This window comes from Xenopus laevis, chromosome 1S (assembly GCF_017654675.1).
Source record: "Xenopus laevis strain J_2021 chromosome 1S, Xenopus_laevis_v10.1, whole genome shotgun sequence".
Classification (NCBI taxonomy): Eukaryota; Metazoa; Chordata; class Amphibia; order Anura; family Pipidae; genus Xenopus; species Xenopus laevis.
In genome coordinates, this window is record NC_054372.1 from 34,188,367 (window position 1) to 34,213,492 (window position 25,126).

The following is a 25,126-nucleotide window of genomic DNA, read 5'->3' on the forward strand; positions in this document are numbered from 1 at the left end:
AGAGTATCCCATAAATATATGCTATTTTACTATGCTAAACACTATGCTTTTTTATAGTAGGTGTAAATTCTAAAGTGGAAACAACACATTACTCCAGCATCAGTATGGAAAGTTCCAGTCGTAACTTATTTTATGTATAGGATCTATTATCTGGAATGCTTGGGACCTGAGGTTTTCTGGACAAGGGATCTTTCTCTAATTTGGATGGTGTAGAATCACGTAGACTTTATTGACCTGCTGTTTAAAAGCAAATCTCTTCATAGTTGCTAAAAGACACTAGGCCTGAATCAAAATTGTATTTGTTATAACATAAACTCATAACTTATTTTACAATAACATGCTTTTGGTTTATGGGAAAATTCTGAACAGTCTGTATTTTCTTCTGGTGAAACAATAAGCCTACATTTCATCGCAGTTATTGTATTCCATTAAAGTGAATGACAATCATATCAAAAGACAAGTGTAATGGAACACTGAGTTGGGTAATAAAGTAAGGCCTGAGCAAGCTGGGGCACAGGAATATTGCTAGGTGTGCTGCTAAGCCTCAAAACTTTACTCCTGGGGACTTTGCCAGTCAATAGTTAGCTGAAGGGAGTTGGCATTTGCAACAGCTGCAGGGATAGGGATTAAGTTACAGTAAGATAAACTAATATTGCTTAAACTGATATTTACCTTGCACAAAAATATGATTCTCAGCTTGCACTTGGCTGTTATTTGAAGATAAGCTGGGCAAGGAAATGACAGCCTCTACTGAAAAAATAGAATTCTATCCGACAAAGGACCCAGAACAGCATGGTGGCATTCAGTACTGATTTAGCCTGTTGTCATTGTGTGCAGATAGAGTTTTGTGCTGAGGTGAGCTTGCCCAGGCAATGTTCCTCATTAGGTTACACTAGTTGTGTCAATGGAAATAAATAGGATTTCAAGAAACACCCCCTTGAATAAAAAAAAAGCCTTGTGTGCAAACATCCAGCTTGAGGCCCTGCTGGCATTTTCAATGAATCAAATCAAATGACTTTAAATCTGCTAGTCACATTATTTCCAGTAAGTAACACGCTCTTGTTGCTCTCCTTGTCTGGCTAAGAAGCAGAGCTGACTGCAAATTATTTAGCAAGAAAAAGCAGAGAGAATGTCAGATGTAAACAGTACCAGAGTTGGAGGCTCAGCTTGAGGGACAGGAGAGTCAGCAGAGTCCCAGTTATTTGCTTCTCCATAAAGCTCTTCGGATTTCTCTGGTGTGCCAGTGGACAACTGCAGCGGCATGGCGTAGTATTCACCACTGAGCAGAAGGCCTGCCTCATGTTCCTCCAGGGTACCAAACGATTCTTCTGGTGCCATCTCTGGCCTAGAAATATAGATATAAATGGTGGTGAATGTGAAAAAAATATGCTTACTGTATGCATACATACTGTATATACAGTTGTGTTCAGAATAATAGCAGTGTGTTTAAAAAATTGAATAAAGCTCACAATCCTTACAATAGCTCTTTTATTTCCATGCACAAAAAAGCGTGCGTGCGTGCGTTAAAAAGTTCCCCATTTCAAAATGTTAGAATATTGTGATGTATTAAAAAAAAAAAAATATATAGATTTCTATAACTGTATTACTACATACCAGTCATCCCCAGGGCATAATTGTTTCTGATCGTCATCTTCTTCTTGTGCCAGTTCTTGCTCCACTGCTTCAAGCTCTGCAGATGTCATTTCCAGCAATGCCGATACTGCATCCTAACAGGTACAGAGAGGTGGCAATCAGTATAAAAGGACAACAAATCATAGTGATCCAGCATTAATATCTAAAAAGAAAATATATTATATGATTATATATAAGGAATAATACCCTGATATTCTAGGGTAGGTAGCACAGTATCCCTTTCAATGAATCATGTTATAACAGCGATTATAAAAGTTTACTAAGCAGCAATATATATTTGCCAGATTTTATTTGTACAGGAATGGGACAACTTATCTGGGAACCCGTTATCCAGAAAGTTCTGAATTAAGGGCAATATTGGAGGCAAAACAATCCTATTGGATTTTTTTGCAGACTTAAGTCATGGTGATGCAAATTATGGAAAGATCCCTTATCTGGAAATCATGGAATGCAAGCATTCTGGATATACCTGAACCTATTGCACGCTCATATAAGAACAACTTTTATTCTAAAAGAAAAAAATGCTTAAAATTAAATCACATTAAATCACTGCTGGCCACATTAAACTATTATCTCGGGAATGATTGAACTGTAGGGATGCACACAAACCATAATACCAAATCCTCCACAAAAGATTTGGCCAAATACCAACATAAATTAGAAGACTAGAAGTATTTAAATTGGAGAAAAATCAACATTGCACGAGTTGTCATGTTCACTTGTTCGGAACTTTAAAGTGATGCAAGTTTAAGGGGTTGGATACAGTTTGGCTGAACATTTAGGAATCAAGGATTCGGTACATTTTTATTGGACTGTAATGTGACAGTTGGGAACACCATTTGCATATGACTAGTTACCATGCAGGTACGACACGCATAGGGCCTATGGAGATGCATTCATAATTTCAATTATGATCAATAAAGACGTTTTTTAACCTGTACTTTTGGCCCTGCAGATCATTCTGAGCGCCAGATAGCCCAATGTTTTCACTCTGTATATCAGTTTGCCGCTTCCTGAATCTGGGGGTCTGAGGCTGGTGCACCTGGACCACACAATCAACTTGATAAGCTATTTACTTTTTCATTGCAACACCACTCGCATAGCCATGCCTCAACTCTGTTTGTAATGTCCAAGATCAGCAACCAACACACAAGACATGGTGGAGGGAGGATGGCTATGTTCTGAATCAAGATGCAGTGTCACAAAATATACTGAAGTTATTAAGAAGAATACCCAACATACCAGATCCAAAGCTGCAGGGAGGGCATTGCTTGCGTTCAATACTGGTTTCTCAAGCTGCTCCTTATGAAGAGGAATGGTTCTGGAAGGCATCAAGTTATACCACTGAGTATGGACATCATTAGTGAAGGAGAAGTCTGCCAAGCTGATCTGAGTTCCAGCCTACAAAGGAAAGTTGAAATGATGAGTTATTTTGCTGCTCTTTGTATTTTTTTTTTTTTGCTCCCTTAAGCAGTCAGCAGCCGTAAAAGCCTTTTTTCAACAACTGAAATGCATTTTTCATCTTTGAGACAATTTTAACAAAAAACAACCAAAGTGCATTTATAATACATTTGATCGGGACTCAACACCACACAGGTCAAAAGGAATAATTTGTATTTTCACTCTTTTCGGCGAACAGACATGCTACGATCAATAAAATCAGAAACTGGGTTTATGTGAAGGGAACCGATTCCTGTAGCGCATTATGCTGTGCTTACTGCTATCCAAAATATTCCTGTGGAGCATCATTCTGTGCCGCTGGATAATCGAGATGCAAGTGCAGCCGCCTCACAACCTGGGGCCCATGTCTTCGAACTGCATTCTATATAATATTTACGTTACTAAAAAATAGCCTAAAAAGCTGCCTTTATGAAAACATAAATCTAGTCAAATAGGTCCTTACAAAGGTTTCATAAAGTACAGATCTTCCTGAAGCTTTTTTTACCTAACCTGACATTACCCAACCTTTGCCTGTAATTGACAATTATGTTAAGTACAAAAATATATCTGTGACCTGCTAAAGCTCTGCAATGGACATTGCTTTTCTAGGAGGGACACACAATCAAGAACACGTTTGTTCAAGGCCTTTACAAAGCATATATATCTGCTGGCCTGTTGTAGCCTACATTTAGTACTCCAACCCTGCAAGGAGGAGCTACTAAGGTGTTGCTCATGCTTGTGTCACACTAAATTGTCATGGACAGACAATGTATCCAACTACTGTGGATTGCCTGGAAGATATAAACCTCCATTTGATCAGTGGACCACTGTGAAGATGCACTAACCTTATGGTTATTCTGTATACTTATTGTCTGAAAGCTTTTGAGATGAGTAAAGCGTATATGTTGATGCTTTTCATGGAATCTAAAGAGTGGTTTCAAACCAGTATGTGCAGCCTCAGGGTGTGACAGTTATGTATGTCCCTTGCAAAATGCACTGAATGGTTGCCTCAGGACATGTGTGATAACCAGTACATTATAGGAGTCAATATGAAATTAAATAGAACATTAAAAATGTAGTTCAAAATATACCAGGCAATCCTCCCGATGTGTTATGCCAACAGCGCACACGTCCACTCTCAGGGTCTTTTGTTGCAAGGCGGTCTGGGAAATGGATACCCGGAAAAGCTCATTAAATAAGACAGACTCAGTCGCGGGGTAGACTTTGGTCCGGAAGAGGCAGCTGGTATCACTTGAGGACGGAAGAACAGCAACTCGGAAATATCTGCAACAATTATAGCATTGTACAGGGTGACTCAAGCTGACAAAAGGAAATATGTTTATATTGTGTGGATTTTATTTGGTAAAGTGTGCCATACCATCCAATGTCAACTACATGAACAAAATATCATATTGTAGAAATTCTTATTAGACTTTAATACCCTTACAACCATATTATGTGGAAAAAGTAATCTTGCTTATGTTTCTTAAATACATGTTTAGGGACCAGGCAAGTTTTTGTAGACCAGATTCCAACTAGGGATGCACCAAATCCAGGATTCGGTTCGGGATTCGGCCTTTTTCAGCAGGATTAGGACAAATCCTGGTGCATGCCTGAAACGAATCTGCATATCCAAATTAGGGGCGGGAAGGCAAATCATGTGACTTTTTGTCACAAAACAGGAAACATTTTTTCCCACTTTTTCCTTTCCTATCCCTATTTTACACATGCATATTAGGAATTTGAAAGTGGATTCGGTGCATCCCTAATATGAACAAACAAACCTACACACCTCACTCTTCTGGGACAGCAGTTTAAAGAACATCCAAAAGTGCTCACAAACAAAAATTCGCCAAAGTTTAATCTCAAAAACCAGACCCATTCTATGAACGGCACAGAAAAAAGGGTTTCAGGGGGCTCATGTGAATACATTGTTCCTAGTAAAGTAAAGGAATATCAAATGTGATGTGAATGTGTTTGTGGCAGAAGAACGCAGTGGGATAGTGATTTGCAAAGCTCGAGGAAAATGGCGTTGTTCTAATGTCTGTGTCAACAAGTAGATTTGTGTGTCCCAGCACAGTCTCCTGAGCACGACATGCCAGGCAGCTATTGAAGAACTTGCATGCCAATTTCTGTAACCGCCGCTGCTTTTATATTTTGAAAGCGCTTATGAGACTTTTAATCCTCGAGAAAAGGGAAAAGAAGAGCTTATGTAGTTGCAATTAGGGAAGGCAATATCGAGATGAAAGAGATAAATCAGACATCAACCAAAACAGCGGTCTCCATTGTATCGCATTCCTCCCCTTTGAACTTGTAGATCTACTGTAACAAAAAGTACTCAGAACTTGAGAGGAAATTTTCTATTTTAACTAGGCTTATAAAGGGAATGCGTGCTTTCTTCCTGAAGGTTGATTATCAACAGAAGTCAATGTGAAGCTGAGCATTCTCAAGTCATGTAACCGGTTTCTCAGAGCAACACTTGTCCCAGTGATCAGGACCAATCAGATGGGGGGGGGGGGTTTGCTGATTACACATCTATCATTTAGAAAATAGGCAGGTTTTTTTTTTTAAACAACATATGGAGGGAATTGAGAAAGCTACTTGTAGTTTATTCTTGTTTTTTACAAACCAAAACAATATTCCCCAAAGTCATAGTAAAGCAAAACAACATTCAGTTTGACATATTAATGTCAACCCTGAAAACAAATGATTGTAAAATTGCTCAGAGCACTCTTCTAAGCACCTTTTGCAATTTACATAACCATTAGATAAGATATTAGTAGTTTTTAGACTCTTACTATAATGAATAGACAACAGCACCACCTGCTGGTCATTTTGACTGGATATAGTTCTCTTAAAGGAATTGTTCAGTATAAAAATAAAAACTGGGTAAATAGAAAATGTTAATCTATAAATGCTGGAGTGACTGGATGTCTAATTTAATAGCCAGAACACTTTTGCAGCTCTCTTGGTTTACACCGATTGGTTACCAGGCAGTAACCAATCAGTGACTTGAGGGAGGACCACATGGGTTATAAAGGTTTGCTTTTGAATCTGAACTACATGCTGAGGATCAATTGCAAACTCACTGAACAGTTATGTCCCATGTAGCCCCCCTTAAGTCACAGACTAACTCAGAGTTAGAGAGCTGCAAAGCAGGAAGTAGTATTCTGGCTATTATGTTACACATCCAGTCACTCCAGAAAAATGTGAAATGTGTATGCTAAGCAATTCTATATTAATTTGTTTAATTTGAGGATTTAACAATATTAGCGAGCAACCAAATGGTAGTTAGGCTTGTTTAGGGATATTAATGTATTCTGTGTTTGTCCAACTCAACTATTAATACATAGGGATAAATAAGACCATTTTCTTCAAAAGGTGCTATCTGCTGGACAGCACTGAAATATACCAAATGTTGTACCTGTATAAATCGTTTCTTAATACACAGATGTCTGATTAGCTCTTTGGGCAAAGTAATGTGTGAAGTAAGAAGGTGATTTGATTTCTTCCTGTTAAAGGACCAGTAACATCAAAAAATTAAATCGTTTTAAAGTAATAAAAATATAATGCAGTGTTGCCCTGCACTAGTAAAACTGCTGTGTTTGCTTCAGAAACACTACTATTGTTTATATAAATAAGCTGCTGTGTAGCCATGGGGGCAGCTATTCAAAGGAGAAAAGGCTCAGGTTACACAGCAGATAAGCTCTGTAGAACATAATGGTGTTATCTGTTATCCACTATTTAACCTGTGCCTATAGGCTTTTTTAAATTTCCGCCATTGCTACACAGCAGCTTGTTTATATAAACTATAGTAGTGTTTCTGAAGCAAACACATCAGTTGTACCAGTGCAGGGCAACACTACATGATATTTTCATTACTTTAAAACACTTTCATTTTTTGGTGTTACTGTTCCTTTAAGTAAGACCTTCCACTTGCACTGAAAAGAGGCACAGACAGCTTGGATTTTTTGTGTAGGTAACCAACTGCAATCTGATAATGCTCATAGGCTGTCCATAGCCATGCACAGAACTTAAAGGGGTTCTTCACCTTTAAATTAACGTTTAGTATGATGTAGAGGGGGATATTGTTTTTCATTTTTTATTATTTGTGGTTTTTGAGTTATTTAGCTTTTTTATTCAGCAGCTCTCCAGTTTGCAATTTCAGCAATCTGGTTGATAGGGCCAAAATTACCCTAGCAACCATGCACTAATTTGAATAAGAGACTGGAATATAAAAAGGAGAGGCCTGAGTAGAAAGAGGCGTAATAAAAAGTAGCAATAACACTACATTTGTAGCCTTACAGAGCATTTGTTTTTTAGATGGGGTCAGTGACCCCCAACTGAAAGCTGGAAAGAGTCAGCAGAAGAACGCAAATAATTGAAAAACTATAGAAAACAAATAATGACGACCAACTGAAAATTTGCTTAGAATTGGCTATTCTATAATATATTAAAACTACCTTAAAGGTGAACCACCCCTTTAAATACATGGACCTGTCAAGAAAACAGAGGAAACCAGTGTGGGCAGAACACCTGCAAAAGTTTTCACTTACATTCTGGAACCAAACTGGACATAGGAGAGATTGTTCCGTGCCTTGACGATTATAATCACAAAGCTGGAATTTCCTGAATCATATCTGGAAGGAGAACAATAGAGATAAGAGATTAGGTTTGCAGGTCTATGATACCACATTACTGTAGCACCGTAGTATTTGTAAATTACATTACCTAAGGATTAACTGAGCTTGAGCTGCTCCAAGAATAGAATAATCATCATTAAACACTGCATCCTCACAAGCACTGTAGGATAAAGAGAAATATGTTTCTTAGACATAAAAGAAAAGGAACAATCGTTCAAATATTCTAAAGGTGGCCATACACGGAGAGATCCGCTCGTTTGGCGACATTTTGGCAGCTTATCAAATGGATACATTGCTTCACATTCACTTGATTGGAAAGGGTCACGGGTCACTTGTGAATTCTCAGGCATGCGGAAAAGTAAGTCAACAGTAAATTACTTTTAAAATGTAAGGTACATTTAACCAACGGTTGGTTGCTTTGGCCTCCATAAAAGGAATAATACAGGACAGGTTGGATTGGATTCAAGTTTGCATCCTGCGGGTACTTACGGTTTCACGGATGGTTCATATACACCACTGTCTCCAGCCACCGACTCGTCCGATACGGCCGCAGATACACACGTAACTTTTTCCTCCTGGACACTGTCCGGGTTCTTCCTTGGAAACTCGACATCTATAAGGAAACAGACAATCAATCTCACTCACATCTTCTTATGACCCTTCCCCAGGCTATTCAGTGGTTATCTATACAAACTACTTCCCACTGGTTCCTTATTTCTACTGCTTAATATTTAACTGCTGAGCTAATCAATGGTTCAAAAAGCAAAGGTGAAAATTAGTGAAAGTTTAAATAAAAATATATAATGTGATTTTGAACCCCATAGTATGTTCAGAAGGGCTGAATAGACAAGGGAGGCAAGTAGACATTGAGTTAAACAGATTATGCAAAACATTAAAACTGCAAAAAACAAAAGAAGATCAAAATATATCGGCAGTTCACCCACGCAGCCTTCTTGGTAAAGTTGCAGCTTGCTATTCATTTTTCAGTTTTATTGGGTTTTGGTAGAGAGCAACTTCACTGACATGACTAGGAACGCTATTTTATTTGAAACATGAAAGCTCATAAAACGTCCTTAGGGGTTATGTCTATGGAGTCTAAAAGAAAGCTTTCTTGTCCCATTGAATATATTCCACCATGTGCTGAACCTCTTAACTTATCTGAAGCCCATATTCACACACGTGTCTCCTACAGTGTGGCAAGTGCCTTTGTTTAAAAGATGTATTGAGAAGCTTCACGTGGGCCTTTCATCCACAAGTCACAAAGAGTGTTGGCATGCACCATGTGCCCCTTCTGAGCTGATCTTGTTAAGATGTTTCAAGTATTAAAGCCTCAGATTGCTGATTTGATTGTTGAATGTCTTTTCTTAAGGTATTACAGAAAAATGCTGATTTCTCCCCGCTTTCATGATAAAGAGGCTTTTCATTTTTCCCTTTTGTACTGGGAGTTAAGGCGGTGACGTGATTTATTGATTACCCCTGGGAATAACCTCAGCTATCATGAAGCTCTGACAATAACAGTTGCGGACTTGGAAGGACTTCACACTTATTGCCCCCGAAATCCTACCAGTGGGACGCCGTTTTGGCCGACAAATTGATAGAGAGGACACACAAGAATTTCTGATTAACTATGGAAGGGCACTAGACTTTGGCACATATACTGAAAAGTTTTGGTACGTGCTATTAACAGTTAACCTTTAGATATATTTAAAATAATCAATGCAGACTCACGGGAATGCAATTAGAATTAATACAGTATGTCTTGCTAGCGGTTATTGCATTAGTTCACCTTAGGTGTTCAAGCTTGGGGCATTGTTTTGTACAAGACGCCACGATAGAAAATACTAAAATAGCGGACTTACCTTCCAAGCCTATTTGCAGAAGTTACAATCAAGGCTTTACTTGGACAGAAAACGGGTTGAAGGATAGATTACAAAAAGTGGTGGTACTGCAGGGGTCTGTCCTTGGTCCTTTGATTTTTAATTTATTTTTAGAACGATCACGAGGTTTTAGAAACAGTCTATTTTTGCTCATAACACAGTAATAAATTGTGTGAAACCAAAGTTCCATGCCTTCTTAACGGAGAAGGAAATGGGGAGTTTTGTAGATAATTGTGTAACTCTAGGCAATGCCATTCAGTGACCACTAAAAAAGCAAAGCACATAATCCCGGATTTGGTTCGGATATGAGCTATTTTTAGCAGGATCTAGATTCTGCTCAATCCAAGAGCCTGGCAGAGCTCAATCCAAACCCTATATAAGTGAAAAAATCAGAGTGTGTGCATTGGGTATTTATGCCTGTGTTTTTTTAGAAGTACTCTAATCTCACAAAGTGGTGTACTAAATTCATGCAATAATACTACACTATATTGGAAATTATTTTCTTGCCCCTTTGTTTGTCTATACCTCGTGCTGGATGAGCGCTGGTTTCTTTCCATAATTTCGGATTGGATTTCTGTACAAGTCTGAGGGAGAACAGACACCTTTGGGAACCAGCAGAGGGAGCGGACTACCGGAACCTTTGATATCCTTTTTATTGTGCATTTATGCCTGTGTGCCAGCTTTTCAGGTGCAGAAAAAGGGTTTGGATTTGGTTTGGCAGGGTTTGGTGCATTCCTATTACTAAATCAAATAAAGTACAGGTATGGGATCCATTATCTGGAAAACCGATTCCCAGAAAGCTCAGAATTTCAGAAAAACCATCTACCATAGACTCCATTTTATCCAAATTTAAAAAAAGAAATATTTCCTTTCTCTCTGTAAAAATAAAACAGTATCTTGTACTTGATCCAAACTAATTATAATTAATCCTTATTGGAAGCAAAACCAACCTATTGGGTTTATTTAATGTTTACATGATTTTCTAGTAGGCTTAAGGTATGAAGATCCAAACTACGGAAAACCGCAGGTCCTAAACAGTGTGTATAAGATGTCCCATACCTATCTTGCAATATATATATACTTCCAACTGCCAAGGTTGTTGGATTGGCTTGTATAGGCAAAAATGAATCCCTAAATATACTTCCTCCCATATGAGCAGTACTCACCACTACATTCCCAGACTAGTGCTTTCTTTGAATTGTACATTGAGTGCATATTGAGTGTATAATGAATGTGCATAAAAACTATTGTGCCTAGTAGACAGCCATGCTAGAGGGACACAACTTAACATATGCAAATTACATTTAATTTCTTTAAAAGTTGGTCTGTTCAAAAAAAAAAAAAAATTGTTCAAAAAGTCTTATAGGGGGGCTCCTTTTGCCTAGAAGATGTATCATTTAAACCACCAGAAAATATGTCTCTCTACATGCAAGATTTGTACAAAAGGCAGTTATTTTGTTAGATTTTGTTTGTACTGGAATCAGTTATTTGAATAAGCTCTAATTCATCTGCTAGGAAAGGAAGTCCCCTTATAAGACATATTGGATCTAACTGTCAATGACTATCTGACCCCCAACTGCTGCATAAAGACAGAATGAAGAGAAACAGATGCAGAGAGAGGGATAGTGAAGATAAACTTGATTATTACAGAAACGATGCAGAATTTCGAATTGATTGTATTTAGAAAGTTCCTAATTACAGTATGCTGAAGCTTATATTAAATTTTCATTTTCGCGATAGTTTCCCTTTATGGATGTCCTGATAAAAACCTGAAAACTCCAACTAATATCTCATGTTTGCTGCGCCAGCTGCAGTCTGGAATATTATTTTATTAAATATGTATAAACTAAAAGGTGTGTTGGAGGTATTTTTTGCTGTAGATAGAATATAATTTTAAAAAAGAACTGTACTGTTTTGTGTTGACTCTGTAGACATTGTACATGTTGTTTAGAATAGCCACAATATCTTTATTGGTCAATAGATGGCAGAGCAGCACAGCTAATGTTTCCTTGTTCTCTTGTTTCCTTTTCTCTCTCTCTCTCTTTTTAAAGCACAAATTACCCCAAATAAGCTGAAGTATTAAATTCACACAGTTTTCATGCAGTGGGGGGTCTATTCAATGAGAAATCAAGCTGCATTTTTTTGTCACTCAGCAATACAGGGTTTCAAAACGGCTGCTTAGCAGGCAAGCACTGCAAGTAACTGTCACTTAGCCTGCCTTTGTTTGTCTTTGCATAACAACACGTCTCCTCTGCTATTTCTACACTAATAAGATCATTAGATGGCAAATCTCAGTGCTGCTGCACCTATACAAGGTGATGTTATCGGAAGAGAAATTGCCTCACAATTTCTTGCTTTAATTCTGACAATTCTGAGTAAGTTAAATTGCAAGATTCTTTCTGCCCCTGGACAATAGGGGGCTAGGAGAGGCACAGTGACCATTATCAAGTGCATTTCTGAAAGATGTTTATTTGAAATCTTTGTATGGGAGCTTCATTAAACACCATCAATATCACAACACTAATAATGATGCATCCGATTTATTTTGTGGATTTAGAATTCTTTCCTTTCTAGTAGGGATGCATCTAATCCACTATTTTGGATTCGGCCAAACCCCAGAATCCTTTGCGAAAGATTCGGCCGAATGCTGAACTAAATCCTAATTTGCATAAGCAAATTAGAGGTAGGAAGGGGAAAACTGTTTTTACTTCCTTATTTTGTGACAAAAAGTCAAAAATTTCCCTCCCCACCCCTAATTTGCATATGCAAATTAGGATTCGGTTCTGGCCGGGCAGAAGGATTCGGCCGAATCTGAATCCTGCTGAAAAAGGCCAAATCCTGGCCGAATCCTGGATTCGGTGCATCCCTACTTTCTAGCTTTTCTCAATCCCACTCTGAGAGGGGCACTATTTGCGCTTTTACAGACTATCCTGCACATGGTGCGATTGATGAGGGAAGGAGCTGGGAAGGTCCAATGCCAAGGGTCCTGCTTCAAATCATCTTCCAGTCTGTTATTCAAAACACAGTCTGTATTCCCAATTATCTAGATGTCTAAATACTACAAAGTGCTAACTGTCTTATATACCTGAGTGTACAGTACATCACAGTACAGACTGTAAATTTTCAATGTAGATTTTATCCTTGCCTCGTCAAGAAGCAGCTCTGTGCCATATAATAATAAAGGGAAATTTAATAACATGCAAAACTTGCTCCTATTCCAGTAACCATAAAGAGGTTTCATCCACAACAACTGTTCTAGGCCAAGAAATGTGTTCTTTCCTTACCTGTCCTTCCTTCTTGCGATGCTGAAGACGGGTGCCTCGAGCCTTCCCCTGTATTCTTCCTCTCCACCAGGGCTTGAGATTCTCCAATAGATTCCATCAGTTGCAGATTCTCATTTAAATTCATACCTGCAAAGGACTCGGGAAGCTCTGAAATGTCAAAACTTGTCCTGAGAGAGTCCTGAGTACATAAGGAGAACACCCCTTCCAAAACTGGGGGAGAGCCTGGTGGGGACAGTGAAGAAAGTGAAGAGAGAGAAGAAAGTGACGTCACAGATTTAGGAGGTTTGGTATCCTGCGTGTCCTGCTGGGCAGTAGGGCAATTGGTGTAGTCTATCCTCTCGTGACAATGGACCACTTCATTTTCATGTATGGTGGTGATGGGCCCAGATGGGATGTACCCACTTTTCTCCTGTAGGAGGAAGTCCAATTTGTACTGATAGTCCAAGTCTGCTGCTGGTTCATTCTGATTGTAATACAGGTCAGTAGAACTCAGGGAATTGAGTGATCCGCGACTTGATGTGTTCAGAGAGCCACGACTTGAAGCTAAAGAGCCAAGACTGCTTCCAGAAGACACTGATAACGTGCTAGCTGAGAGGCTGTAACATTGATAAGAAATACAACAATGTTCAATCATTGGTTCAATAAATTGAATTGCTGAATGCTATGGTTTTTACTGTTCTGTTTGGCTGGAGCCCTGAGTTTGGCAGAATCTTCCTACTGAACTGACTTTAGTACAGGAGAGTACCAGCAATATCATCCTTTTATTATAACTCTCTGTAAAAGCTATGAGCAAAATTCTTCTTCTTCGTCTGGTTGTCTCTAATACCTACTTTCTACTATCTCCTATTTTCGGTGACCAAAACGATGCCTCTTTACTGGATACTCTATGCAAGACTCAAGCTGTAATCAGCAGCCCCCTATTCCTATGGCACATATTGACTACTGTAACAAACAAGGGAAAGTTGTGCTCACCACTAGTTTTTAAAATCATTAGGCGGGGGTGCAATGAGGCTGTGACCACAAAATACATATAGACAAATACAAGAGTCCTCTGCACTCAACCCATTATCAATATATTTAAGACAGAGACATTTTGTGCATACTGCTACTGAAAAATGCCTTACCCTTTAAACAAAACAGGGATTGTTTGTCCATATATTGCAATATATTTAAGCTGGCCAACTACGTCAAAGTCATCCCATATCTGGCCAGTCCTATGCTCAATTTTCATCTGATTCATTAAGAATTCTATGGTTTCATTATACATTTTATAAAAGGGACGAATACGTTTTACCTGCAACTTACTAGCTGCTTTCAAAGTAAAACTCCCAAACTTGGCTGCCCTTTTATTAGACACCAGTGGGATCACCTGACTATAGTTGGAGGGGGTGGGAGCTATAACATGGAGCTGGTCACTGCTCTTGTAGAACTATAACAAACAAGGGAAAGTTGTGCTCACCACTAGTTTTTAAAACCATTAGGCGGGGGTGCAATGAGGCTGTGACCACAAAATACATATAGACAAATACAAGATTCCTCTGCACTCAACCCATTATCAATAAATGTCTCTGTCTTAAATATATTGATAATGGGTTGAGTGCAGAGGACTCTTGTATTTGTCTATATGTATTTTGTGGTCACAGCCTCATTGCACCCCCGCCTAATGATTTTAAAAACTAGTGGTGAGCACAACTTTCCCTTGTTTGTTATAGTTCTACAAGAGCAGTGACCAGCTCCATGTTGTAGCTCCCACCCCCTCCAACTATAGTCAGGTGATCCCACTGGTGTCTAATAAAAGGGCAGCCAAGTTTGGGAGTTTTACTTTGAAAGCAGCTAGTAAGTTGCAGGTAAAACGTATTCGTCCCTTTTATAAAATGTATAATGAAACCATAGAATTCTTAATGAATCAAATGAAAATTGAGCATAGGACTGGCCAGATATGGGATGACTTTGACGTAGTTGGCCAGCTTAAATATATTGCAATATATGGACAAACAATCCCTGTTTTGTTTAAAGGGTAAGGCATTTTTCAGTAGCAGTATGCACAAAATGTCTCTGTCTTAAATATATTGATAATGGGTTGAGTGCAGAGGACTCTTGTATTTGTCTATACATATTGACTACTGCACCATGTTGTAAAAAAGAGTGGTGGTCTAAATAAGCCTTGTCTGCCTATCACTACTTCTTAAATTATCCAAAGGGGATGTGTCATTTGTGAAGCACATGATTAGGTTTCAGGCAGACCCCCTAGTCAAAACACCACTAGGGAATTCATTTGTGATTCAAACCCCTTTGTGCTCTGAGCTGTAACATAGCAAGGTCCCATCCCTATGAAGTAACCTGAACGCGAATCGTGATAATTCAAATGCAAGGAAATAAAGAATGCCTAATACTACAGAGCACAATGCTAAAACAACAAAGATACATAAACCAAATTAAGACAAAGTGGTTGTTGCCTTTCTTACATGAGCACTGTTGTACCCAATTATGTTTTAGAAATAATGTATATGCTTTTTTGCTGTAAAATATAAACATGCCCAGAGACTAGACCATTATAGTAATAAAAGTACCAATATTCTGTGAGCAAGTAAGCATGCACCTACTGTATATAACGGTCATGTCCGAAAGAACAGGCACTTTGCACATTTTCCCACCAAACACAAACAGAATGTATGGTTTATTGATCAGGAAAATATTTCAGTAGTGTGCAGTCTATAATTTATTAACTGCTTGGTTCAATATCAGTACAGAGCTTTAGCAATCCTACAGTTTTGCTTCTTTAACCAGCCTACTAATAAAGCAGAGAAAGGGATTGATTTCATTCTCTCTATGCATTGCTCTAATGCACGTGGCCGCTCTACACAGTCTCCTTTATATCCGATGATGCAGGAATGGCTGGAGTTGTGTGAAGCATAATTGGGATCTGCAGGAGTGTGTTTGCTTTGAACAGAAGTAAGGGATACAGTATGGCTTACTAATCGCTATTCATTTGTCAAGGAATTTACAGTATTTTCATGTTAGGGGGTCTTAGGAATGCAAGAACTCGTTTTTACTAGGGATGCACCGAAGCCACTATTTTGGATTCGGCTGAATCCTTGGTGAAAGATTCGGCAGAATACCGAACGGAATCCTAATTTGCATATGCTAATTTGTGACAAAAAGTCATGTTATTTCCCTACCGCCCCTAATTTACATTGGATTCGGCAGAGGCGGGCCACGCTGGCCAGATGCCCTAGGCAAGCTGGGCAGTAGCTGCGCCTGCACAAATCTGCGCATGCGCGAATCTACGTTCGCGAACCTGCGCTCGCGTGCACTTGCACGAACCTGCGTGCGCATGCACGAAATGGAGTTTTCGCGCATGCGCAGAAGCGAAAAAGAAGCGATAACAACCAGACAGTCGGGAACCGGACTTGGGGTAGGCGACAGAGGAGGTACATGCCTGGCGCCCCCCCAGCTTTGCGCCCTAGGCACGTGCCTACTCTGCCTACCCCTAGTTCTGGCCCTGGGATTCGGATTCGCTTTGGACAGGCACAAGGATTCAGCCAAATCCGAATCCTGCTGAAAAAGGGCGAATCCTGGATTCAGTGCATCCCTAGTTTTTACAGGATAACAATACCTTTATGATTAGATTTCTCTTAAAGGAATTGTTCAGTGTAAAAATAAAAACTGGGTAAATAGATAGGCTGTGCAAAATAAAAAAATGTTTCTAATATAGTTAGGCAAAAATGTAATGAATAAAGGCCGCAGTGACTGGATCTGTAACATAATAGCCAGAACACTACTTCCTGCTTTTCAGCTCTATTGGTTTGCACTGACTGGTTACGCTGGTTACCCGGCAGTAACCATTCAGAGACTTAAGGGGGGCCACATGGGTCATATCTGTTACATAGTTACATAGTTAAATTGGGTTGAAAAAGACAGTTCATCAAGTTGTTGCTTTTGAATCTGAGCTGAATGCTAAGGAACAATTGCAAACTCACTGAACAGATATGTACCATGTGGCCCCCCCTTCAAGTCACTGACTAACTCAGAGTTAGAGAGCTGAAAAGCAGGAAGTAGTGTTCTGGCTATTATGCTACACATCCAGTCACTCCAACCTTTATACATTACATTTTTGGCTAACTATATTAGAAATATTTTTTATTTTGCACAGCCTATCTATTTACACAGGTTTTATTTTCACACTGAACTGTTCCTTTAAAAGGGGGCACATGGATTTAAAAGATTTTCAGTAATCAGCTTCATACAAGTAAGAATTACATAATAGCACATACATAATAACAGCAAACATTCCTTAAGGTCTGGCCTGTCTGTATGAGTTACAAATAGAGGTCACAGCCTGAAGAGCAGCAGTTGTGTATAGTAGTACACAGAAAAATCCTAAAAAGGAAAGAATGACCAATGTCCAATTGAGTCCACTATTCCCAGCCGGCTTTTTTTACTTGTATCCCTCCAAGTCCGAAAAAATGATTACTGAAAAATAAAAGCCAGCGCCAAAAGGCACGGGAGACAAACACAGAGAGAAAGATATAGGGTAATATTGTTTTACAAAGTTGCCACCTCTTGTGCACAGCAAAATCCAATATCTTTTACCATCTAGGTGTTTCTCTCATGTAATATTCTCCACCACCAGAATAAAATTTAAACACTTTCCTTAAAAAATTTTTTTGTGTATAGGTGGGTACTCACAAACACATATTTTTCAACTTGCATATAGTAGTTCGACGAAAAGAACCTTCGAATCGATAAAGCGGATGCTTAACAGCTCACATGCAATAGATCTTGAGGAATATCCGGGTATATACTGTGAATTAACATGCAGCAGCGATAGTGTAAAATCTTTTTTAATTTAGAATAAAACAATTAAAATGCACTCACATGGCAAACAATGTTAAAAAAGCATATCTATGCATCACCGTCTTGAAGGCTTCCCTTGTGCAAAAAAACGTCCACCCACTGAGTCCACCAGGAATCTTTAAGATGGTAAAAGTACAAACGCTGGCGTTTTTTCGCCGGCTTGTTTTCACTGGCGTTTCTTTCTCCTCGTGTACAGGACGGGGCGTACTTCAATGACGTCACCTGCCTAACGCGTTTCGTCGTGCGACTTCTTCAGAGTGCGCCCCGTCCTGTACACGAGGAGAAAGAAACGCCAGTGAAAACAAGCCGGCGAAAAAACGCCAGCGTTTGTACTTTTACCATCTTAAAGATTCCTGGTGGACTCAGTGGGTGGACGTTTTTTTGCACAAGGGAAGCCTTCAAGACGGTGATGCATAGATATGCTTTTTAACATTGTTTGCCATGTGAGTGCATTTTAATTGTTTTATTCTAAATTAAAAAAGATTTTACACTATCGCTGCTGCATGTTAATTCACAGTATATACCCGGATATTCCTCAAGATCTATTGCATGTGAGCTGTTAAGCATCCGCTTTATCGATTCGAAGGTTCTTTTCGTCGAACTACTATATGCAAGTTGAAAAATATGTGTTTGTGAGTACCCACCTATACACAAAAAAATTTTTTAAGGAAAGTGTTTAAATTTTATTCTGGTGGTGGAGAATATTACATGAGAGAAACACCTAGATGGTAAAAGATATTGGATTTTGCTGTGCACAAGAGGTGGCAACTTTGTAAAACAATATTACCCTATATCTTTCTCTCTGTGTTTGTCTCCCGTGCCTTTTGGCGCTGGCTTTTATTTTTCAGTAATCAGTTGTGTATAGTAGAGTTGGTATAGCTGGTCAAGAGCTGATCCACCCCTGTTATATCACCTCCCTCCACTGTTGCCTGGTAAATTTCGCCAATAAAGGTGGCAATCCAAATCCCAGACATACCTTTTCAGTTGAGAATGCAAATAGGTGGCAGATTTTGTGACTTCTTCCAGTTTCTTTACCAGCTCTTTCTTCTTTTCTTGGATTTTTAATCTGAATCAGATAAACATAGTTAATGATTTAGTCAGCTACTAAAAGAGTACATGTATGGGAGCTGTTATCCAGAATGCTCGGGACCCAGGGCTTTTTGGATAATGTATCTTTCTGGAATTTGGATCTTTATACCTGAAGTCTACTGGAAAATCATGTAAACATTAAATAAACCCAATAGGCTGATTCTGCTTCCAATAAGGATTAATTATATCTTAGTTTGAATCATGTACAATGTATTGTTTTATTATTACAGAGAGAAAAAGGACATACTTTCTAAAATTTAGATTATTTGGATAAAATGTAGTCTAGGGAAGATGGCCTATCTGTAATTTGGAGCTTTCTGGATAATGGGATTTCGGATAATGGATCCCATACCGGTATTAAGATTTTATTCCCAGGAGTTTATTAGCCCATAGCAACAAAGCAGATGTTTGTATTCATGAAACAACCCAGTTACTGCTATCTGCTGATTGGATGCTCCCAATTATTAGACCCAAAGGCACCAGTTGTTATATGCTGTATTAGCCCCAAATCTTCTCTCACACTTATAAGGTATTTGGTTAAAGAATAGCATATATTGTCTTGGCATGATGAAGATAAATGAGTAGCTTCATTCAACAATATCACCAATTGGCCAATGGTTAATGTGATGGGCCAAATTTGGCCGACCATTTTAATGACACTGTCAACCATACTGGCTCATGTGTGACAGCCTGAACTACAGATTCCCGCATCCCCAAGTCAGCTAAGACCTCTTATGAGTAATGCTTGGGATCTGGGGATGTCTACATAAGGGATCATTCTATACTTTGGAGCACCCTGCCTTACTGTAGCTTAATTAATCATATTCTGCTTTGATCTATGCTAGTCAATTTAATTTCCAGTACAAGTCACTGTGTAATTGCAAAGACAAAGCAAACTAGAAAAAATGAAGAATTTTTGATTTAAATGAGAGCTTTATGGATAACGAGTTTCCATATAATAGGCTCCTCACCTGCACAGCATTGCTACACAGAGCAACCAAAAATAAAACGCTTCCTCCTAGTTTCAAAAATGAACTCACCACCTCCCTTGCTGTATTGCAATTAGTGCCTCACCTATCAATGACCCAAGATCACTAATACATATGTAAAATTTAAATTGTAATGTGCCATTATTCAGATTCCGGCTGCTCATAAATAATGTATGTATTTCCACAAGCAATCAGTGTTACCATAATGACCAACATCAAAAAATACAGCGCGAGTATCTCTGAATAAAAAAAAGAGAATTAATAAACAGAGAATCTATTGCAGGTCGTGACAAGAGCATCATTAGAGCACAGTAAAAATAATAGTTGTAAAAGTAATTTACAGACTTGGCAGCTTTGTTCTTAAGGCTACATTTAAAGTACAATTAGGGAGAATTTTAAATATTTCTCAATAACAATCACAAACGGAGAAATATTTTCTTTGGTTAGTTTTTATTCTAGATCACAGGGAAGAATAGGGGTTTGAAGCATATGGGGGGGGAGAGATAAACGCTCTGCAGACATAAAATGTACAAATGAAAAATTTAAATCATAATGCAAGGTATTTTTGCAGTTATACAGTATTCAAGGTAAGTACCAAGCACCCTGCTATGTGCATAAAGATGTACTATGATTGGTAGTTAACATTCTGCTGGATTTGTGTGCAGCTTGTACCTATAGCACACACACAAACACACACAAAAAAACCCTGAAGCTCTAAAACGTATTAATTAGGGTATGTTATCTACCAGTGAGCACTGTGCACGGGTCCATTACCACGCTACATATGTTTAAAGTTTAAAGATATACACAGTATCTCACTCCAAACATTTATTTGTGCAAATTCACATCAAAACATTCCCCCATATCACACCACAAGGCAGTGCCCCCACCCAGGTCTGCATACCTCATGTCAGCCAATCCCTCCTGACGCATTTCGCACTTTTGGGCGCGTCATCAGAGGAATGATGGTGTGGTGTGATATGGGGGGAATGTTTTCATGTGAATTTTTCAATGACTTAAAGGAGACATTTTGTGTAAAAAAATAAAAATGTACCAGTGCATTATACTCATTTAGATATAGAAGAATTGTGCTTAAAAAAAGTAGTGTTTCAGGCTGATTTATTGAATATTTTTGCAAAAACCCTAATAATCCCTCCCTTCTCTTCCACTTCCTGCTCCCTGAATTCCCAGGCTGTGCAGGGGAGCCGGCGGCTCTCAGCTCACTGCACTATAGGACAGGAACCAATCAGCAGCTAGCAGGACCTGATAGGGAACTGACGCCTGTCTGTGTTTATGTGACTGCAGGGCTGTGATTGGCTGTCCCCCTCCAACTGTGCTTCTGGCAGGGACCATTAGGACACGCCCACTCCTCATTTGAAACACAGACAGGGAGCAGAGAACATCTATAGGTAGCGCCAATAAAGGGGCTATTTTTAAAGATAATATAAATTTTTAGCACCATGTTAAAGCAAAACTATATATTACTCATAATTGCCTACAAAATTAGTTTTTTTCAAAAATTTATCCTATAGTCCTTTAATGTTATTTATATTGCTATTGGTGATTTTGCACAAATAAATATTTGAAGTGAGATACTGTGCTTTAAATTTTAAAGGGATACTGTCATGGGAAAAAAATTTTTTTCAAAATGAATCAGTTAATATTGCTGCTCCAGCAGAATTCTGCACTGAAATCCATTTCTCAAAAGAGCAAACAGATTTTTTTATATTCAATTATAAAATCTGACATGGGGCTAGACATTTTGTCAATTTCCCAGCTGCCCCCAGTCATGTGACTTGTGCCTGCACTTTAGGAGAGAAATGCTTTCTGGCAGGCTGCTGTTTTTCCTTCTCAATGTAACTGAATGTGTCTCAGTGGGACATGGGTTTTTACTATTGAGTGCTGTTCTTAGATCTACCAGGCAGCTGTTATTTTGTGTTAGGGAGCTGTTATCTGGTTACCTTCCCATTGTTCTTTTGTTTGGCTGCTGGGGGGAAAAAGGGAGGGGGTGATAACACTCCAACTTGCAGTACAGCAGTAAAGAGTGATTGAAGTTTATCAGAGCACAAGTCACATGACTTGGGGCAGCTGGGAAATTGACAATATGTCTAGCCCCATGTCAGATTTCAAAATTGAATATAAAAAAATCTGTTTGCTCTTTTGAGAAATGGATTTCAGTGCAGAATTCTGCTGGAGCAGCACTATTAACTGGTTCATTTTGTAAAAAAATTTTTTCCCATGACAGTATCCCTTTAAACATATGTTCCCCTAAGATGCCCTCCATTCAATTCCTAAACCACGCCACCTGCTCATTCCCATACTGCTCTCTGGTGTCCAATAGCATGTACAGGTAAAATCGATCTGGTCACTTTTTTCACGACACACCTTCTTGGCCAACAATTGCACTTGAGAGCTGGATAAAGGATGCCATGGCAGTATAGAGGAGTGAGGCAGTTTAGGAAGGGGATGTAGGATATATGAATGGCTTTCCTTGACCTTTAAATACCTGTCATTGGTGCACCCATGATAGTTCTCCTTTAAATGTAAAAATGCAATACAACAAAAGTAGTACTCACCGCTCAGCAAGTGCTTTGCTAGGAGAGCTTTTCACAGAAAGGAGTTCCTCTTCCAGCCGCCTCCTTTCAGCCTCCAGTCGCTCGATCTCATCCCGAGTGCGCCTTCGGGTAGTTACAAACTGAAGTTCTTTTAGAAGTTCTTCCTTCTCGTTGATCAGCATTAGCTTCTCTTTTTCTACATCCAAAGCCCCAGGCCAGGCGTCGCTGTCCAACTTTGCAAGTTCTATCTTCAGATTGGCCATGCTAGAAAGACAGGGATGTCAAAGCTGCTGCTTGGAGGCAGACAAAAATGTACATGCTCCAACTGAGAGATTTTAATTGGGAAAGTGAACACTTTTCATGGCTCTTAAATATGGGTGCAATGGATGTTACACAGGACGGGAATACAGGAGTTAAAGGAACAGTAACACCAAAAAATTAAAGTGTTTTAAAGGAATGACAATATAATAAAGCTGTTCTAATAAAACTGGTGTGTTTGCTTCAGAAACACAACTAACACAGTTGCTGTGTAATAGCAATGGGGGCAGCCATTCAAGCACTGGACACATAGTAGATAAGAGGAGTTCTGAAGAATCCCATTGTATGCTATAGCGCTTATCTGTTATCTGCTGTGCATCCTGTGCCTTTTCTCCTTTTTCAGCTTTGAATGGCTGCCCCCATGGTTACACAGCAGCTTGTTTATATAAACTATAGTAGTGTTTCTGAAGCAATCATGCCAGTTTTACCAGTGCAGCACAACAGTACATTATATTTTTATTAGTTTAAGACACTTTCATTTGTTGGTGTTACTGTTACTTTAAATCAGTGATCCGCAACCAGTAGCTTGTGAGCAACATGTTGCTCTCCAACCCCTTGGATGTTGCTCCCAGTGGCCTCAAAGCAGGAGTTTATTTTAAGATTCCCGGCTTGGAGGCAAGTTTTGGTTGTATAAAAACCAGGTGCACTGCTAAACAGAGCCTCAATATAGGTTGACAATCCACATAGAACCTGCCAAATGGGCAATCACAGCACTTATTTGGCACCCCAAGAACATTTTTCATACTAGTGTTGCTCCCCAACTCCTTTTACTTCTGAATGTTGCTCACGGGTTCAAAAGGTTGGGGATCCCTGCTTTAAATGACCCAAGAGACCCTGAGTCTCCATAGAAGAGACTCATGCCAGTTAACTCCTGCCTTCCGGTGCCTTGAAACACACAAAGTACTGCATGATGTGACACGTCTTTACTGAACATGTTGCTCCAGTACTAGTAAATGGACCTTGGTTTCATGGCACTTCCCCTTTAATAATTGTGTGCGTGAAGGTGTTTATAGGCAGTATAATTAAAATCACTTGTTGCTGACCATAAATGTCAATCCGTTTGCTGGCGGCTGGAGAACATGGGGCTGAGTGTTAAATAAAATCAATAGCAGCTATATTTGGAATTGTTGAGAAGTGCCCCCTGAAAGCACAAAATCCCCATTAGCCGCCGTGAGTGTGATTGTTAAAGTATCGGGTTTACAGGCAAAAACCATGAAGCAATGCTTTTACTTGCAATGACAGCAAAAAAAAAAAAAAAAAAAAAAAAAAAAATACTGGTGCTCTTGTTTCTCAGCTTTAGAAAACAAATCCTACAATGGACACTTAAAGCGGCAAAAAGACAGAACAGAAACACTCCAATTATGTGTCACCACAATGCTGGGATCAAACAGCCATTAAAAAGAAAAGGGTGTATCTGTTTGTATGGATAAACCCCCCCCCAAATGAAAATTAGCAATCAGTAACACAGACATGGGATCTGATGGCTGCCATTATGAACATGTTAAATTCTTTCCCACAACATACCTTGCATATGCTTAGTATAATAATTTGTATTTATAACACCTGCTCCATGGCCCATGTTCTGCTGATTTTCATTGTATAAATCAATATTCAATACTCAATATTACTGAGTACCCCTTCTCATTGGCATGCCAGACTAACAGAAATGAAAAGCTAAAATTAAACTTAATGGTTTTCACAGTCCTCTACTAAAACAACACATAAAATAAATCCAACTGATGGGCAGGGTGTTAGGAAGACACACAAATACCACGTTTTTTTGCAAATTGCATCTTGGTGCCAGGATTTGCCCCCAACTCAGGACACACAGGCAGATACGGGGAGATTAGTCGTCCGGTGACAAATCTCCTCTTGTTCGGGGCGACTAATCTCCCCGAACTGCCACCCCTGCCTTCCCGCCAGCTTCAATGAAAATCGCCAGCGGGATGGCACTTGGAGCGATTCGCTTTCCGAAGTCGCCTGAAGTTTCCTCGTTTACCCCATGATTGCAGAGCTGGTGAGAATAAGAGGATCTCCCTGAGTGGTCCCCAGGCAGTCTGCCACATATCATTATATTCTCTGCAGGTTGCAGTAAATGCCATGGTCTCCATTATTTGGCCCATGGCGATGACAGCCCTCAACAGCTGCTTCCTTTAATGGCTACTGCATCAACAGTTGGGAGGCCACAGGATGCAGACGAAGAAGCTCAGCAAGAAATGATGTGAATATTTATAATCTCTGTAAGGCACAGAGTAACTATGTCAGCACTGTAACTATATCTGCGGCTAATGTGCATTTGCATGGGGCAGCCTCCTTCTAACAGGTCTCTAAAAAGATCCTGGGTGGCCAGACTGAGCCACAAACTTGATATCAATGATGTAAAGTACTTATACCTTTCAATAATGCAAACGGTGAAAGGTG

General features: G+C 39.2%; 1 protein-coding gene across 3 annotated transcripts in view; it reads right to left on the reverse strand.

Moving 5' to 3' along the window:
• wwc2.S (WW and C2 domain containing 2 S homeolog) overlaps window positions 1-25,126 on the reverse strand; it is a 99,709-nt gene that overhangs the window by 11,917 nt on the left and 62,666 nt on the right. For all 3 annotated transcript variants that reach the window (XM_018243193.2, XM_041579510.1, XM_018243194.2), the window contains exons 9-18: window positions 22,409-22,651; window positions 18,731-18,820; window positions 12,898-13,493; window positions 8,226-8,349; window positions 7,825-7,896; window positions 7,650-7,733; window positions 4,185-4,377; window positions 2,896-3,054; window positions 1,615-1,727; window positions 1,150-1,345 (exon numbers count right to left, since the gene is read on the reverse strand). In XM_018243193.2, coding sequence (XP_018098682.1) covers window positions 1,150-1,345; window positions 1,615-1,727; window positions 2,896-3,054; window positions 4,185-4,377; window positions 7,650-7,733; window positions 7,825-7,896; window positions 8,226-8,349; window positions 12,898-13,493; window positions 18,731-18,820; window positions 22,409-22,651 — 1,870 coding nt within the window. The remainder of the gene's footprint in view (window positions 1-1,149; window positions 1,346-1,614; window positions 1,728-2,895; window positions 3,055-4,184; window positions 4,378-7,649; window positions 7,734-7,824; window positions 7,897-8,225; window positions 8,350-12,897; window positions 13,494-18,730; window positions 18,821-22,408; window positions 22,652-25,126) is intronic.